Source organism: Macaca nemestrina, chromosome 8, assembly GCF_043159975.1.
Source record: "Macaca nemestrina isolate mMacNem1 chromosome 8, mMacNem.hap1, whole genome shotgun sequence".
Taxonomy (NCBI): Eukaryota; Metazoa; Chordata; class Mammalia; order Primates; family Cercopithecidae; genus Macaca; species Macaca nemestrina.
Window position 1 is genome coordinate 4646896 of NC_092132.1, and position 16021 is coordinate 4662916.

Below are 16021 nucleotides of genomic sequence, written 5' to 3' on the forward strand. Positions count from 1 at the left end.
CAAATGTTAACTCATTTCATACTCCTAACAATCCTATGTGTTGGTTACAGTTACTGTTCCATTTTAGAGATGAAGAAATTGAGGCCCAGGTCACACAGCTTGTAAATACTGGAGCCTGATTTGAACCCAGGCCACCTGGTGCCACAGCCCACACCCTTTACTACCATTGTCTATTTTATGATGATAGTCATGCAGTGGAACATTGTGCAGCCTTAAGCATTGTTTTGTCAGCTTGCCCTGTGTAAATGTTATGTGAAGGCTGCAGAATCATATAATGTGGTTCCATGTTTGTAAACATACATTTACACCACAGTATTAACTAATGATAATTACTTTTACATTTTAATTACTCCATAATAACTAATGACAATTATTTCCAAATGGTAAGGTTGAGTGATTTGTAATTTTTTCATCTATTTTCGCAGTATCTTAATTTTTCTACAGTAAGTGCATGTTTCGTTAGATTATTGACAAATGAGGGTATATACGATATTTTAAAATAACCAAAATCCTGTAACTATTAAATGACCACATCATAACTTGGGCCTGGTGGGTCTTTTGTTTTCTTAGACTGTAGCTCTAACTGGGCATGGTGGCATGCATTTATAGTCCCAGCTACTCCAGAAACTGAGGTGGATGATTGCTTGAGGCCAGGAGTTCGAGGCTGTAATGCACTATGATTGTGCCTGTGAATAGCCGCTGCACTCTGACCTGGGCAGCAGATCAAGGCCCTGTCTCTTAAAAATAGAAACTGTTGGCCGGGCATGGTGGCTCACATCTGTAATCCTAGCACTTTGGGAGGCCAAGGCGGGTGGATCATGAGGTCAGGTGATCGAGACCATCCTGGCTAACACGGTGAAACCCTGTCTCTACTAAAAATACAAAAAATTAGCCGGGCGTGGTGGCGGGCGCCTGTAGTCCCAGCTACTCGGGAGGCTGAGGAAGGAGAATGGCATGAACCTGGGAGGCGGAGCTTTCAGTGAGCTGAGATCGTGCCACTGCACTCCAGCCTGGGCAACAGAGGGAGACTCAAAAAAATGAATAAATAGGCCGGGCGCGGTGGCTCAAGCCTGTAATCCCAGCACTTTGGGAGGCCGAGACGGGTGGATCACGAGGTCAGGAGATCGAGACCATCCTGGCTAACACGGTGAAACCCTGTCTCTACTAAAAAATACAAAAAACTAGCCAGGCAAGGTGGGGGGCGCCTGTAGTCCCAGCTACTTGGGAGGCTGAGGCAGGAGAATGGCGTGAACCCGGGAGGCGGAGCTTGCAGTGAGCTGAGATCCGGCCACTGCACTCCAGGCTGGGCGACAGAACGAGACTCTGTCTCAAAAAATAAAATAAAATAAAATAAATAATAAAATAAAATAAAAATTGTTGTCCTTCCTGCTACAAGAGAGTCAAACCTAATCACCTCCACTCTCTGTTTAGAGCCCTTCAACAAAACCCCTAAGCAGACCCAGCTCCCAGCTTGTCCCTCAAGTAAATGGGCAAAAGAGGAAAGGATAGTTTCAGACATTTTAAAAGTTGCAAGAATGGTACAAAGAATTCTCACATTCCCTTTACCTGGAGTCTCCAGTTGTTAACATTTGACCTCATTTGCTTTGCATATTTGTACATACCATTTTTTCTGAACCATTTGGAAGTAAATACCAGATATCCTACTTTTTAAAATAGTTCAATGTGAATTTCCTAAAAGTAAGGATGTTCTCTTAAATAACCACAGCCGAGTTACCAATGTTGGGAAATTAGCAATAATACAATACTGTTAGCTAATCAACAGACTCTTCATGTTTTACCAGTTGTCCACAGAATGTCCTTTCTAGAAAAAAGTCGTGGATCGTGAGATGTATTTAGTTATCATATCTCTTGAGTTTCCTTTAAGCTTAAACAGTTCCTTGGTCTTCCCGAAATCTTTCCTGACCTTGATATTTACGTTGAGTAATGTTCTGTGAATTGTCAACCTGAAGTCTCGTCTTCTCAGGTACTTTTTCTCAAAGTCCATTGTGTTTTGGAATATTTTTCTTAAGTATATCTGGGATGTTTAGGCCCCAGAAAGCTGCCTCTTCATTCAGACAGTAGCAGAACCTCAACATTCCATGGAATAGAATCTGTGAGTTCTACTCCATGGAATAGGACCGCCCCAGCGAGTTCCCCTTCAGTTGCCAGTTGGAATCAATGGTTGAAATATTACGTGTGTTTGCCTGGTTTCCTTTCTGTCTATTCATGTCTATCTTACCTGTCAGAGAAGATTCTATGCTGGAAGTCAGGAACTACCTACCTCTCAGTTTTCTCTGGAGCTCTTTCACACCCAACCACAGCTGTCCACAACTAATGGGATAGGCCTCTCTGGTAAGACACAGCATACTTTCTGCCATAGTCGCCAACTGCATGCCTCTGGGTTTGACTTCCCCTGTGTGGGCATTAGTTATATATATCACATCTGCAGTAAGAATTCATTTTTTAAATTATTGTTCCTTGATATTATAGTACATATAAACACCGTACAATGTTTTAAGTTATGCTTGTCAGAGTTTGGAAATACTTATTCTAAACTTTTCTGGTTTACTCATTGACAGAGTTCTAACAGAGCGAAGTCTTGCTTAGTCACCCAGGGTGTAGTGCCATGGCACAATGGTAGCTCACTACAGCCTCAGACTCCTGGGCTGAAACCATCCCCCCACCTCAGCCTCTCCAGTAGCTGGGACTCAGGCACACACCATCATGCCCAGCTAATTTTTAAAATTTTTTTCTTTGTAGAGATGAGTTCTCACTATGTCACCCAGGCAGGTCTTGATATCCTGGCCTCAAGGGGTCCTCCCACCTCAGCCTCCCAAATAGGTGAAATTGCAGGCACACACCACCACACCCAACACTGCATTTGAGGATTTAGGTCATTTTCCACCTATATTTAGCTATTGTTTTTAAATGAATATTTTTACATTAAAGAGAACATCTTTTTTTTATATAGTAGCATAGAGGTTAATTCAGTCAACATTGATGTGTTGAGTGCGCACCAGCCGGAAACTGTGCCGGGCACTAGGGATATGGGGCTGATATACATGAGCTGTTTTGTAATTCTGTTGAATGAACAGGTAACAAGTAAGTTGTGACTTTTGCCCTCTTTGCTTACTCTCTGCTACTGCTGTCAAGTCTGTCTATTCTGTTTCAGGATGCCTCTGATTATTAGAATGTTTTTCCATAAGTGAGCCAAAGTCTGCCCTAAATTCAGGGACAACACGCAAGTTTCACCTTTTCCCACATGGAATCCCTGAGGACTGTTAACAGCAATCAGCCAGAGCCCCCTTTTAGTGATTAGCCATCAGGAGCTCCTTTACCCACTTCCTGGTAGGAGCTGTTCTCAGACCTTAGCCAACTACCTGCAGGCACTGTGCCTGAGAGGGAAAGAAAGGGGGAAGGGAGGAAGAAGGCAAAGGACACTGCAGGGCCCCTGTCCTGGAAAGTCTGTTTACCTCTGAGCCATCAGAGGATCACTCTTATCTTAATGGTGGCTGTGTCCTTTACCAACTTCCTACTACACCCTGGCACCCACCACTGACCCCTGCTTTCATTAGAGATAGTTAAGACAGAGGCAGAAAGCCTAGGAGGAACTGGTACAATGAAAGGGGTTTGGGCTACAGCACTGGAATTGGAAAAGAAGGGAGAGGTGAAGCTTATGTCTCGATCCCCTACCCAACAAGTGGTTGCAGATGGTGTGCTCAGTGACAGGTTCAGGTGTGGGGAATAGGAGATACACAGACAAATAAGACATCAAGATGCTCCATCTCTAATGAGGGAAGTAATTGTGCATGATATGTGCCAATGTAGAGAGATATCTGTAAGGCACAGGCTAAGAAGCGACCAGCTCTGCTTGAATTAGGAAACATGCTGCCCAGAAAGGGTATCTGGCTGAGCCTTGAAGAGTAAACAGAAGTTTTCCAGGCAGAAGTATGTGGCCACTGTGGCTGAAGGCTCCACGGAACCCATGCTGCAGGAGCACGGGGTTGTTTTCATGAGGAAAAGCCTTTCTGCCCTGTTCCTTCACCATAAAGACATGTAGCCTACTTCGTTTATTCTGATACTGGTGAAATTTCTGTACTATTATTTACATGAAATCTAGATTTATCTGTTTGGTTTCTATATTCTAGATGCAGTGTGGGAAAGCAGTCTTGTAATTGAATTCATTTGCTGCTTTGGCAAGACAGCCAAATCCGTATGAGCCATATTCTGTCAGAAAGCCGCAAGTAATGCCTGGTATTTTTATCCTGGGGTTGCAGGTCTCTGAAGAAGAAAGCCTGCTGTGCTACTTGGAGTAGAAGTGAAGTGTAGGTTCTCCAGCACTGGGTGGGCCAGTGCAGGTGCCAGTCTGTAAGGTGTGCGTGTGTGGAGAGGAATGCGGTTCTTCCCAAGGCAGCCAGCCTTCATTCATCATCACTGGAATTCTTTTGAAATTGGGGAACTTTCCACTATGAGAACAATTGTGTTATAAAGGAAGGAATTTAATACAGAATCTGTCGATAATTTTCAAATCAAAAATGAAATTGTTTTGATTTTGTTTTAATTTCTTCAGAAACCTGATGTGAGACTCTCTCGAGGCAGTATTGACAGGGAGGATGGAAGTCTTCAGGGTCCGGTAAGCCTGAGTTTTCAGCAGGATTTGATTTCCAGTTCTCCTGTGCGTGGACCATCAATGTTTATGTCATAAGATTTCCAAATTGACTTATAGTTGTAATAGGGAACAGAATATTCTATAAATAAAGTTAACATTTTAAGATTCTGAAAATCTGTGATGTACAGCCTAGAATTTTTATTCAGATACAGAAGTTGTCTGCACTATTATTGATAAAGGCTTTTTCATTTAACTTTTATTTTCATTTCAGGGGTACATGTACAGATTTGTTATATAAGTAGATCGCATGTTGCTGGTGCAAGGGCTTGGTATACAGATCATTTGGCACCCAGGTGATAAGCATAATACCTCATAGGTGGTGTTTTGATCCTCACCCTCCTCCCACCCTCCACCCTCAAGTAGGCCCGGGAGTCTGTTGTTCCCTTCATTGTGTCCATGTGTACTGAGTGTTTAGCTCCCATTTATAAATGAGAACATGTGGTATTGGTTTTCTGTTCCTGTGTTAGTTCACTTAAGATAATGATAATTACCTCTAGCTCCACCCATGTTGCTGCAGATGAAATGATCTCATTCTTTTTGTGGCTACATAGTATTCCATAGTGTATACATACCACGTTTTCTTTATCCAGTCTATCATTGATGAATATTTAGGTTGATTCCGTGACCTTGTTATTGTGAACAGTACTGTGATGAATATAAGCATGCATGTGTCTTTATGGTAGAAAGATTTATATTCCTTTGGGTGTGTGTCCAGTACAGAGATTGCTGGGTCAAATGCTACTTATGTTTCAAGTTCTGAGACATCGCCAAACTGCTTTCCACAGTGACTGAAGTAATTTACATTCCCACCAGCGGTGTCTAAGTGTTCCTGTTTCTCCACAACCTCGCAACTGTTAATTTTTTGACTTTTTAATAATAGACATTCTGACTGGCGTCAGATGGCATCTCATTGTGGTTTTGATTTGCATTTCTCTAACGATTAGTGATATTGGGCATTTTTTCATATGCTTGTTGGCCATGTTTATGTCGTCTTTTGAAAAGTGTGTGTTCATGTCCTTTGCCCACTTTTTAATGGGGTTGTTTGGTTTTCTTGTTAATTTGCTTTAAGTTCCTTATAGATGCTTGATGTTAGACCTTTGTCAGATGCATAGCTTGCAAATATTTTCTCCCATTCTGTGGGTTGTTTATTCTGTTGATAGTTCCTTTTGCTGTAAAGAGGCTCTTTAGTTTAATTAGGTCCTATTTGTAATTTTTTGTTTGTTATGATTGCTTTTGCTGTCCTCATCATGAAATCTTTGCAAGGGCCTATGTCCAGAATGGTATTTCCTAGGTTTTCTTCGAGGGTTTTTATAGTTTTAGGTTTTACATTTAAGTCTTTAATTCATCTTGAGTTGATTTTTGTATATGGTGTAAGGAAGGGACCCAGTTTTATTCTTTGGCATATGGCTAGCTTCTTGTCCCAGCACCATTTATTGAATAGGGAGTCCTTTCCCCATTGCTTGTCTTTGCCAGCATTGTCAAGGATCAGATGGTTGTAGGTATGAAGCTTTATTTCTAGGCTATTTTGTTCTGTTGGTCTGTATGTCTGTTTTTGTACCAGAACTATGATGTTTTGATTACTATAGCCTTGTAGTATAGTTTGAAGTCATGTAATGTAATGTGATGTCTTCAGCTTTGTTCTTTTTGCTTAGGATTGCTTTGGCTCTTCAGGCTTTTTTTTTTTTTTTTTTTTTTTTTTTTTTTGTTCCATATGAATTTTAGAATAGCTTTTTCTAATTCTGTAAAGCATGTCATTGGTAGTTTGATAGGCACAACATTGAATCTGTAAAGCACTTTAGGCGGTATGACCATTATAATGGTATCTATTCTTCCTATCCATGAGCATGGATTGTTTTTCCATTTGTTTGTGTCATGTCTGATTTCTTTCAGCAGTGTTTTTAATTCTTTATTGTAGAGATCTTTCACCTCCCTGGTTAGCTATATTCCTGGGTATTTTGTGTGTGTGGCTGTTGTAAATGGGATTGCATTCTTGATTTAGCACTCAACTGATGTTGTTGGTGTAGAGAAATGCTACTGATTTTTGTACATTGATTTTGTACCCTGAAACTTTGCTGAAGTTATTTTTTTTTTTTTTTTTTTTTTTTTTTTTCTTTTTTGAGACGGAGTCTCGCTCTGTCGCCCAGGCTAGAGTGCAGTGGCCGGATCTCAGCTCACTGCAAGCTCCGCCTCCCAGGTTCGGGCCATCTCCTGTCTCAGCCTCCTGAGTAGCTGGGACCACAGGCGCCCGCCACCTCGCCCAGCTAGTTTTTTGTATTTTTTAGTAGAGACGGGGTTTCACCGTGTTAGCCAGGATGGTCTCGATCTCCTGACCTAGTGATCCGCCCATCTCGGCCTCCCAAAGTGCTGGGATTACAGGCTTGAGCCACCGCGCCCGGCCTGAAGTTATTTATCACAGGGGTCCCCATCTTCCTGGGTCACAGACCGGTATTGGTCCATATTCTGTTAGGAATTGGGCCACACAGCAGGAGGTGAGTGGTGGGCTAGCCAGCATTAATGCCTGAGCTCTTCCTCCTGTCAGGTTAGTGACAGCATTAGATTCTTATGGGCATGTGAACCCAATTGTGAACTGCGCTTGCGAGAGATCTAGATTGCACACTCCTTATGAGACTCTAATGCCTGATGATCTGAGATGGAACAGTTTCATCCCAAAACCATCCCCCACCCCATCCCCTGAATCCGTGGAAAAATTGTCTTCCACGAAACCTGTCCCTGGTGCCGAAATGATGGGGGACTGCTGGTTTATCAGATCTAAGAGCTTTTGGGCCAAGACTATGGAGTTTTCTGTATATAAAATCATATCATCTGCACACACAGAAGTTTGACCTCTTCTTTTCCTATTTGGATCCCTTTTATTTCTTTGTCTTGCCTGATTGCTCTGCCTAGGACTTGCGGTACTAATGTTGAATAGATATGATGAGAGTGGGCATCCTGGTCTTATTTCAGTTCTCCAGGGGAATGCTTCCAGCCTTTGCCCATTCATTCAATAAGATGTTGGCTGTGAGTTTGTCGTAGATGGCTCTTATTATTTTGAGTTATGTTGGGTTATGTTCCTTCATTACCTAGTTTTTTGAGGGTTTTTAACATAAAATGAGGTTGAATTTTATTGGAAGCTTTTTTTTTTTTTTGCATCTATTGAAATAATCCTGTGGTTTTTGTTTTTAGTTCTGTTTATGTGATGAATCACGTTTAATTGATTTTCATATGTTGAACCAACCTTGCATCCCAGGGGTAAAGCCTACTTGTTTGTGGTGAATTAGCTTTTTGTTGTGCTGCTGCTGGATTCGTTTTGCCAGTATTATGTTGAGGAATTTTGTATCTATGTTCATCAGGGATATTGGCCTGAAATTTTCTTTTTTTGTTGTTTCTGCCAGGTTTGGGACTCAAAATGATACTGGCCTCCTAGAATGAGTTAGAGAGGAGTACCTCCTCCTCAATTTTTTGGAATGGTTTTAGTGAGAGTGCTACTAGCTCATCTTTGTACATCTGTTAGAATTCAACTGTGAAACTGTCTGGTCCTGGGCTTTTGGTGGTTGGTAGGCTGTCTATTACTGATTCAATTTCAGAGCTCATTATTGGTCTGTTCAGGGATTTGATTTCTTCCTGGCTCAGTATTAGGAATGTGTATGTGTCCAGGAATTCATCCATATCTTCTACATTTTCTAGTTTATGTGCATAGAGGTGTTCATAATGTTCTATGATAGTTATATGTATTTTTCTGTGGGGTTGGTGGTAATGTCCCCTTTGTCATTTCTGATTGTATTTATTTGGATCTTCTCTCTTTTTTTAATTAGTCTAGCTAGTGGTCTGTCATTCTTATGTATTCTTTCAAATAACCAATTTCTGGTTTCATTTATCTTTTGTATGTTTTTTCATGTCTCAGTTTCATTTAGTTCAGCTCTGATTTTGGGTATTTCTTGTTTTCTGCTAGCTTTGGGGTTGTTTTGCTCTTGTTTTTCTAGTTCCTCAAGGTGCAATGTCAGGTTATTAATTTGAGATCTTTCTAACTTTTTGGTGTAGATGTTTAGCACGATAAACCTTCCTCTTAACACTGCCTTAGCTTTGTTCAAGAGATTCTAGTATGTTGTATCTTTGTACTTATTAGTTTCAAAGAATTGCTTGATTTCTGCCTTACCCGGAAGTCATTCAGGAGCAGGTTGTTTAATTTCCATGTAATCAAATGGTTTTGAACAATCTTCTTAGTACTGATTTCTATTTTTATTGTGCTGTGGTCCTAGAGTGTGGTTGGTGTGATTTTGGGTTTGTTTTTAATTTGCTATACAGTTGTTTTATAACCAATTGTGTGGTTTATTTTAGAGTATGTATCATGTGCAGATGAGAAGAATGCGTATTCTGTTGTTTAATCATCAGGGACGTTAGCCTAAAGTGTTCTTCTTTTGTTGTTTCTGCCAGGTTTGGGACTCAGAATGATTCTGGCCTCCTAGAATGAGTTAGAGAGGAGCACCTTTTAGTAATAAGCCAGACTCTCTGTGACCTAAAGAAATATGTACGTCATTTCTCAGCCTTTTGGCTAAGATCGAGTGAAGAAATATATACACATATTAGCTGTTGTTAACACAAGCTGTCATTTGCTAAATTTCTTGTTGTTGTTGTTTTCGTTTTTGTTTTGAGACGGAGTCTCGCTCTGTCACCCAGAGCTGGAGTGCAGTAGGGTGGTCTTGACTCACTATAACCTCCGACTCCCAGGTTCAAGTGATTCTTGTACCTCAGCCTCCCGAGTAGCTGGAACTACAGGCATGCACCACCACGCCCAGCTAATTTTTGAATTTTTAGTAGAGACAGGGTTTCACAATGTTGGCCAGCTGTTCTCAAACTCCTGACTTCAAGTGATCCACCTGGCCCATTTGCTAAATTTTTATACTCTTACTATATGGTTATAAAAGTCTCCGGAGTCACAGAAAACTTGTTCAAGCAAGATTTTTTTTCTTCTGGATGTTGCAGGGGGAGAATGCCTGAAATTCTCTTTAAAGAGCTAGTTTATGATTATTCCAATTATATTTAACCCATTTATGCCTAGTCTTCCATTATTGGAACGCTAAGCTTGTGGGAGTTATTTATATCCTACTGCCCAAGGTCATTGCCAGTGTCTGATTTTTCCACACCAAAAAATTTGCAGCCTCCAGCATAAATAGGACTTATTTTCACACCAATTCTCACTCCTTCTTAACATTTTAGGACCAACTACGTGTTATGCATTAGTCTCTTCAACATAAGGAAGCGGCCAGTTTGGGGTTGGTTGGCTCTTGTTTTTCTAGTTCCTCAGGGTGTAATGTTAGGTTATTAATTTGAGTAATTTGAGATGTTTTTGTTTTTGTTTTTGTTTTTTTTGAGACAGAGTCTTGCTCTGTCACCCAGGCTGGAGTGCAGTGCCAGAATCTCAGTTCACTGCATCTTCTGCCTACCAGGCTCAAGCAATTCTCCTGCCTCAGCCTCCAAGTAGCTGGGATTACAGCCACCCGCCTAATTTTTGTATTTTTAGTAGAGACGGGGTTTCACCATGTTAGCCAGGCTCATCTCGAACTCCTGACCTCCAGTGATCCACCCGCCTTGGCCTCCCAAAGTGCCGGGATTACAGGCGTGAGCCACTGCACCCAGCTGAATTTAAGATCTTCTTAACCTTACTAATTTGAACAAACCAACGCCAAATTTCCATCAGCAAATGTCTAAGTTAAATGCAGATTTCCTTAAACATTTGCTGTGCCTGTGAGGTAGCAGAGTTATGGAGTTAAAGTTTTACCCTAATAAGGGTGAAACTACTGAGTTGACTTCTAGTCACATGTGTGTGTATGCAACTGTCAACACTTACCTTAACATCTTGCAAACATTTTTTCTATATAAAATAGCACCCAGTCGGGCACACTGGCCGACATTCTTTAGTTCATGAGCAAGGAGGTTTCATTATCAGCCATTTAACATTCCCATACACTGAGCTCCTTCCTTGTGTTGAAGAGACAGATGCATAACAAGCAGTTGGTCTTGGTGTGAAAATAAGTCCTATTCAAGATACTAGCTATTTAGAACATTGCTAATAGGAAATTTGTTAGATAAGGAAAATTCTTTGTGTTCCAGTGTGTGGCCCATAGAAGGTACTCAGAAAAAAATGTGAATTTGTTAATTAATCAAACCTGGATAGAAGGATTATGCAGAAATGCTTTATTAATAAGAACTTGTGGCCAGGAGCAATGGCTCACGCCTGTAAGCCCAGCACTTTGGAAGGCCGAGGCAGGTAGATCACCTGAGGTCAGGAGTTCGAGACCAGCCTGACCAACATGGTGAAACCCCATCTCTACTAAAAATACAAAAAAATTATTCAGGCTTGGTAGCAGGTACCTGTAATCTCAGCTACTCAGAAGACTGCGGCAGGAGAATCGCTTGAACCCGGGAGGCGTAGGTTGCAGTGAGCCAAGATTGTGCCATTGCACTCCAGCCTGAGCCAGAAGAGCAAAACTCTGTCTTTAAAAAAGAAAAAAAGAACTTCTAAGACAATCAGATGACACACGATGGGCCCACCTAAGATCTCGGTTTGCTTTGTGCCAGGTGGAGGTAATAGTAAGAGTGCTTAGTGCTAACTGACGACCTGGCTTAGTACTGCGAGGTGCTGTGTCGCATCACTCTTGACACATCGGGTACTGTCGTCATCCACATTTCACAAATGAGTAGACCAGGACTCAAAGAAAACTTGCCTAAGTGCCCCCATTTATGCACATATAGCCAGCCTTTCTCAACAGACTTCACTGACTGCCTTCCTGGGGACTGTTAACATGCTATGACCATTTCTGGTTTTTTTCCCCTTTTGTGCTTTCCTAAAGATGATAATTTGGTTTTGGCCCTATTTGTGAAATGCTCCAGCTTTTAACACTTTTAGAAATGTGCCACGGCTTCAGGGAGAACCCTTTGACTAGAAAGCCATGTAGACCGTAAATGGATGTGAACTAGTTAGTAAACATTAATAACTGACTAGTGGAAAATTGATCCCATCAGTGTGCATAAAAAGTAAAAATTTATTTAGACTTTAACACACAGGTTGACAGCATGTTCATTTTGTGATGACAGCCTAGTTGTCTTATTAGGTAAGTGTTATTAGCCTCAGTTTACAAATGGAAAAACCAAAGCCCCTAGCAGCTCTGCACCTTTTCCAAAGTAGCTGGGTCCACACAGAACCTTGCACGAGGCCTAGCTCCACACACTCATCCTGTCAGACTTCTGAAGCAGGGTCTCTCCTTTACTGTACCTGAGTACCCGAGCAGGTTGTACGTGATCACACATTGGCTAGATTACTCCAGGATGTTCTGAGAATAGGATTTTCTAGTTCATCAAACTTTCTTGTTACCCAAGTATCAACCAGAAAGTTCTTTGTATTTTTAAACCTTTTAAAATGAGCATGGGGCCAGACGCGGTAGCTCACACCTATAATCACAATACTTTGGGAGGCCGAGGCGAGCAGACCACCTGAGGTCAGGAGTTCAAGACCAGCCTGGCCCACATAGTGAAGCCCTGTCTCTACTAAAAATACAAAAAATTAGCCATGCATGGTGGCACACACCTATAATCCCAGCTACTTGGGAGGCTGAGGCAGGAGAATCACTTGAACCTGGGAGGCAGAGGTTGCAGTGAGCCAAGATTGTACCACTGCACTCCAGCCTGGGCAACAGAGCAAGACTCTAGCTCAAACAAATAAACAAAAAAAACATGGAGAGCACTCAGCTGGCCGTGAGCTTGCTGGCTGGGGACAGGCGCCACATAAATTTAAAATTTTTTTAAATTTAAAAGGGCATGGGTTTTATTGCCTGAAGCGGTGAGTACAACACAGCCAATAGACACTATCTGTTGTTAAGTATTGACCCGTTTCCACCATTCCCTGCCCTCACGCCTCTCTATCTACCCTGACCACCTCGCCGTTCATCACACATTCGATGTGCCCTACTGGGACTCCTCTGTCTCCAAGCTACTCTTCTCCCAGGTTGCTACAAGTGTTCCCTTTCAGGGATCACTTTCTTAGAAGGCCTGACCTTCCTACTTAAAACTGCAGCTTTGGTCTGGGGTAGTGGCTCAGGCCTGTAATCCCAGTACTTGGGGAGGCCAAGGTGGGTGGATCGCTTGAGCTCAAGAGCTTGAGACCAGCCTGGGTAACATGGCAAAACTTTGTCTCTACAAAAAATATAAAAACTAGCCAGGTGTGGTGGCGTGCACCTGTGGTCCCAGCTGTCAGCTACTCAAGAGGCTGAGGCAGGAGGGTCACTTGAGCTCAGGAAGTTGAGTCTGCAGTGAACTGAGATCACAGCACTGCAACCTAGGTGACAGAGTAATACCCTGTCTCCGAAAAACAAAAGGGCCAGGAGCAGTGGCTCACGCCCGTACTCTCAACACTTTGGGAGGCCCAGGTGGGCGGATCACTTGAGCTCAGGAGTTCAAGACCAGCCTGGCCAACATGGTGAAACCCCGTTTTTACCAAAAATGCAAAAAATTAGCCAGGCATTATGGTGGGCGTTTGTAATCCCAGCTACTTGGGAGGCTAAGGCAGGAGAATCACTTGAACCTGGGAGGCAGAGGTTGCAGTGAGCCAAGATTGTGCCACTGCACTCCAGCCTGGGCGACAGTCAGACTCCGTCACTCACTCACTCAATCAGTAAATAAATACCAAAAAACTTGTAGCTTCTCTCCTTCTATCCCAGCCATCTCCTTTCTTTGTGGGATACAGCTTCTCCTAACAGAACACAGAATATACTAATACATATTCATTGTTTATTATCTGTCTCCCTCCACTGCATTGTTAGCTGTTTGCTTCCCAGGCAGGATCTTTGTTTTTTAGCTCGAACAGTGCCTCGAACAAAGCAGGTGTTCAATAACTGTTCATTGAACAAGTGAATGATATGAAAATGATCTGTAAAGGAGAAAGTGCTACACAAAAATAAGTTGATATGGTATCATTCTTCATACCTTCAGGCTCCGAGACTTTTTCCAAGTCTTTAAAATCAGAGGTGTTAAATGACATGTTGAAAACAACTTGATCGTGTGAGGGAGGAACAATTTTAATTTTGTGTGCTATTTTTATAGCCCTTGTATTGTGAAGAAGTGGATCTCTTTTCAGTAGAAAGTAAAGCACCTTGAGTTAGATCTATTAGCCAGTTCATTATTCTAAAGTAAGCGAGAAAAGTCTTTCTTTTCAGAAGTAGAACATAATTCCAAAAAGATTTCCTTCCAGGTAGTTAGCCTCAGAAAGACTATTTCAAGTGCAGTTTCAGGTATGACAACTTGAAGGAGAACTGGTGTTAAGTGAAACTTTATCGTGTGCCTGGAACAGAAGTTCTGGGCTGTGGTTTGGCTTCTCTGGCTTGGCCTGGAACTGATGGAGGTATAGCAACAGGTCCTGACACACACAGTGCTTTGGGGATGATGACAGTGTAGGCCCATGGGAATCTACACACCCAGTGCTACCAAGCCCCTTTCCATCATTGTTCTGGTTGTACCCGTTTTTGTGATAAGCATAGTTGGGAGGCCAGGCAGGAGAAGATGCAGACACTGGGAAGTCCTGGGATTTTAAACCCTATAGAGGTAAACTGGAGACATCCATATAAGAACATTTCAAAATTTTTTTATTTGTATAAATTTAAGGGGTATAAGTGCAGTTTTTTGTCATGGATATATTGCATAGTGGTGAAGTCTGGGCTTTTTGTATAACCATCACCCAAATAGTGTACATTATACCCATTAAGTAATTTCTCTTTTTTTTTTTTTTTTTTTTTTGAGATGGAGTCTCCCTCTGTTGCCCAGGCTGGAGTACACTGGCGCAATCTCGGTTCACTGCAACTTCCACCCCTCCAAGGTTCAAGCAATTCTCCTGCCTCAGCCTCCCAAGTAGCTAGGATTACAGGCATATCACCATGCTGCCCGAATTTTTTTTTTTTTTTTTTTTTTTTTTAGTGGAGACGGGGTTTCACCATGTTAGCCAGGATGGTCTCGATCTCCTGACCTCATGATCCGTCCGCCTCGGCTTCCCAAAGTGCTGGGATTATAGGCATGAGCCACCGCGCCTGGCCCCATTAAGTAATGTCTTAACGCTGTCCCCCCCTGCCCACAACTCTTCCAAGTCCCCAGTGACTATTCCACATTCTTAGGTACATGTGTACGCAGTATTTAGCTCCCACTTATGAGAACATGCCTGATTTGATTTTCTGTTTGTAAGTTGTTTCACCTAAGATAATGGCCTACACATTACTGCATCCATCCCCACTGCTGCAAAAGACAAGAATTTATTTATTTATTTACTTATTTTGAGACAGAGTCTTGCTCTGTTGCCCAGGCTGGAGTGCAGTGGCGTGATCTCGGCTCACTGCAACCTCTGCCTCCTGGGTTCAAGCAATTCTCCTGCCTCAGCCTCCCAGGTAACTGAGATTACACGCATGTACCACCATGCCCAGCTAATTTTTGTGTTTTTAATAGAGACAGGGTTTTGCCATGTTGTCCAGGCTGGTCTTGAACTCCTGACCTAAGGTTATTGCCTGTTTTGACCTCCCAAAGTGCTGGGATTACAGGCATGAGCCACTGTGCCGAGCCAATTGTATTCTTTTTTATGGCTAAATAGTATTCTATTGTATACATATACCACATTTTTTTTTATCCAGACATTCATTGATGGATACTTAGGTTGATTCCGTATCTTGGATATTGGGAGTGGTGCAGTGATAAATATAGCAGTGCAGGTATCTTTTTGATACAATGATTTGTTTTCCTTTGGCGTATACGCAGTCATGGGATTGCTGGATCGAATAGTAGTTCTATTTTGAGTTACTTGATAAGTAGTTCTATTTTGAGTTCTTCCAGTTCATTTTCCATAGAATTTGCACTAATTTACATTCTCAGCCGTGTAAGAACATTTTAAATGGGTTATGACCACCGTATTTGTGGTTCCAGAGTGTCCCATGCTTGCTTCTCTCACAGCCCTTTCCACACATCCTATTGGCATCATTTGCTTATTTGCCTGATCCCCCACCCCAACTGAGATCTTATGCAGCACCCTGTCTTGTTCATTTTGATACCCCAGAATCTAGCCTAGAAGTTCAAGGAGGTAGATAGACAAGGTGGGAGAGAAAGGTCATTACCCAATTGTATATACCAGTGCATTGACTGAACTTTTCTTTTCCCACAGATTGGAAACCAACATATATATCAGCCTGTGGGTAAACCAGGTAAAGAAGAAAAGAATTGGGCGGAAAGAAGTTAGTTTAATTTGATGAAAGCAGGTTTTGAATGTATATGGTGTCGTAGCTTTGGAATACCCTCATGATTAATTTTGCCTCTACAGACCACAGCAAG

The 16021-nt window shown here is 42.0% G+C and overlaps 1 protein-coding gene across 38 annotated transcripts in view; it reads left to right on the plus strand.

Annotated features, from left to right (window-relative positions):
* LOC105488506 (protein tyrosine kinase 2) overlaps positions 1 to 16021 on the plus strand; it is a 357242-nt gene that overhangs the window by 325258 nt on the left and 15963 nt on the right. For 24 of the 38 annotated variants that reach the window (XM_071067741.1, XM_071067734.1, XM_071067742.1 and 21 more), the window contains 2 exons: positions 4571 to 4633; positions 15855 to 15894. The exons of 1 other annotated variant lie outside the window; for it this stretch is intronic. In XM_071067741.1, coding sequence (XP_070923842.1) covers positions 4571 to 4633; positions 15855 to 15894 — 103 coding nt within the window. The remainder of the gene's footprint in view (positions 1 to 4570; positions 4634 to 15854; positions 15895 to 16021) is intronic. 13 more of the 38 variants (XM_071067747.1, XM_071067750.1, XM_071067752.1 and 10 more) reach the window with 1 other exon arrangement.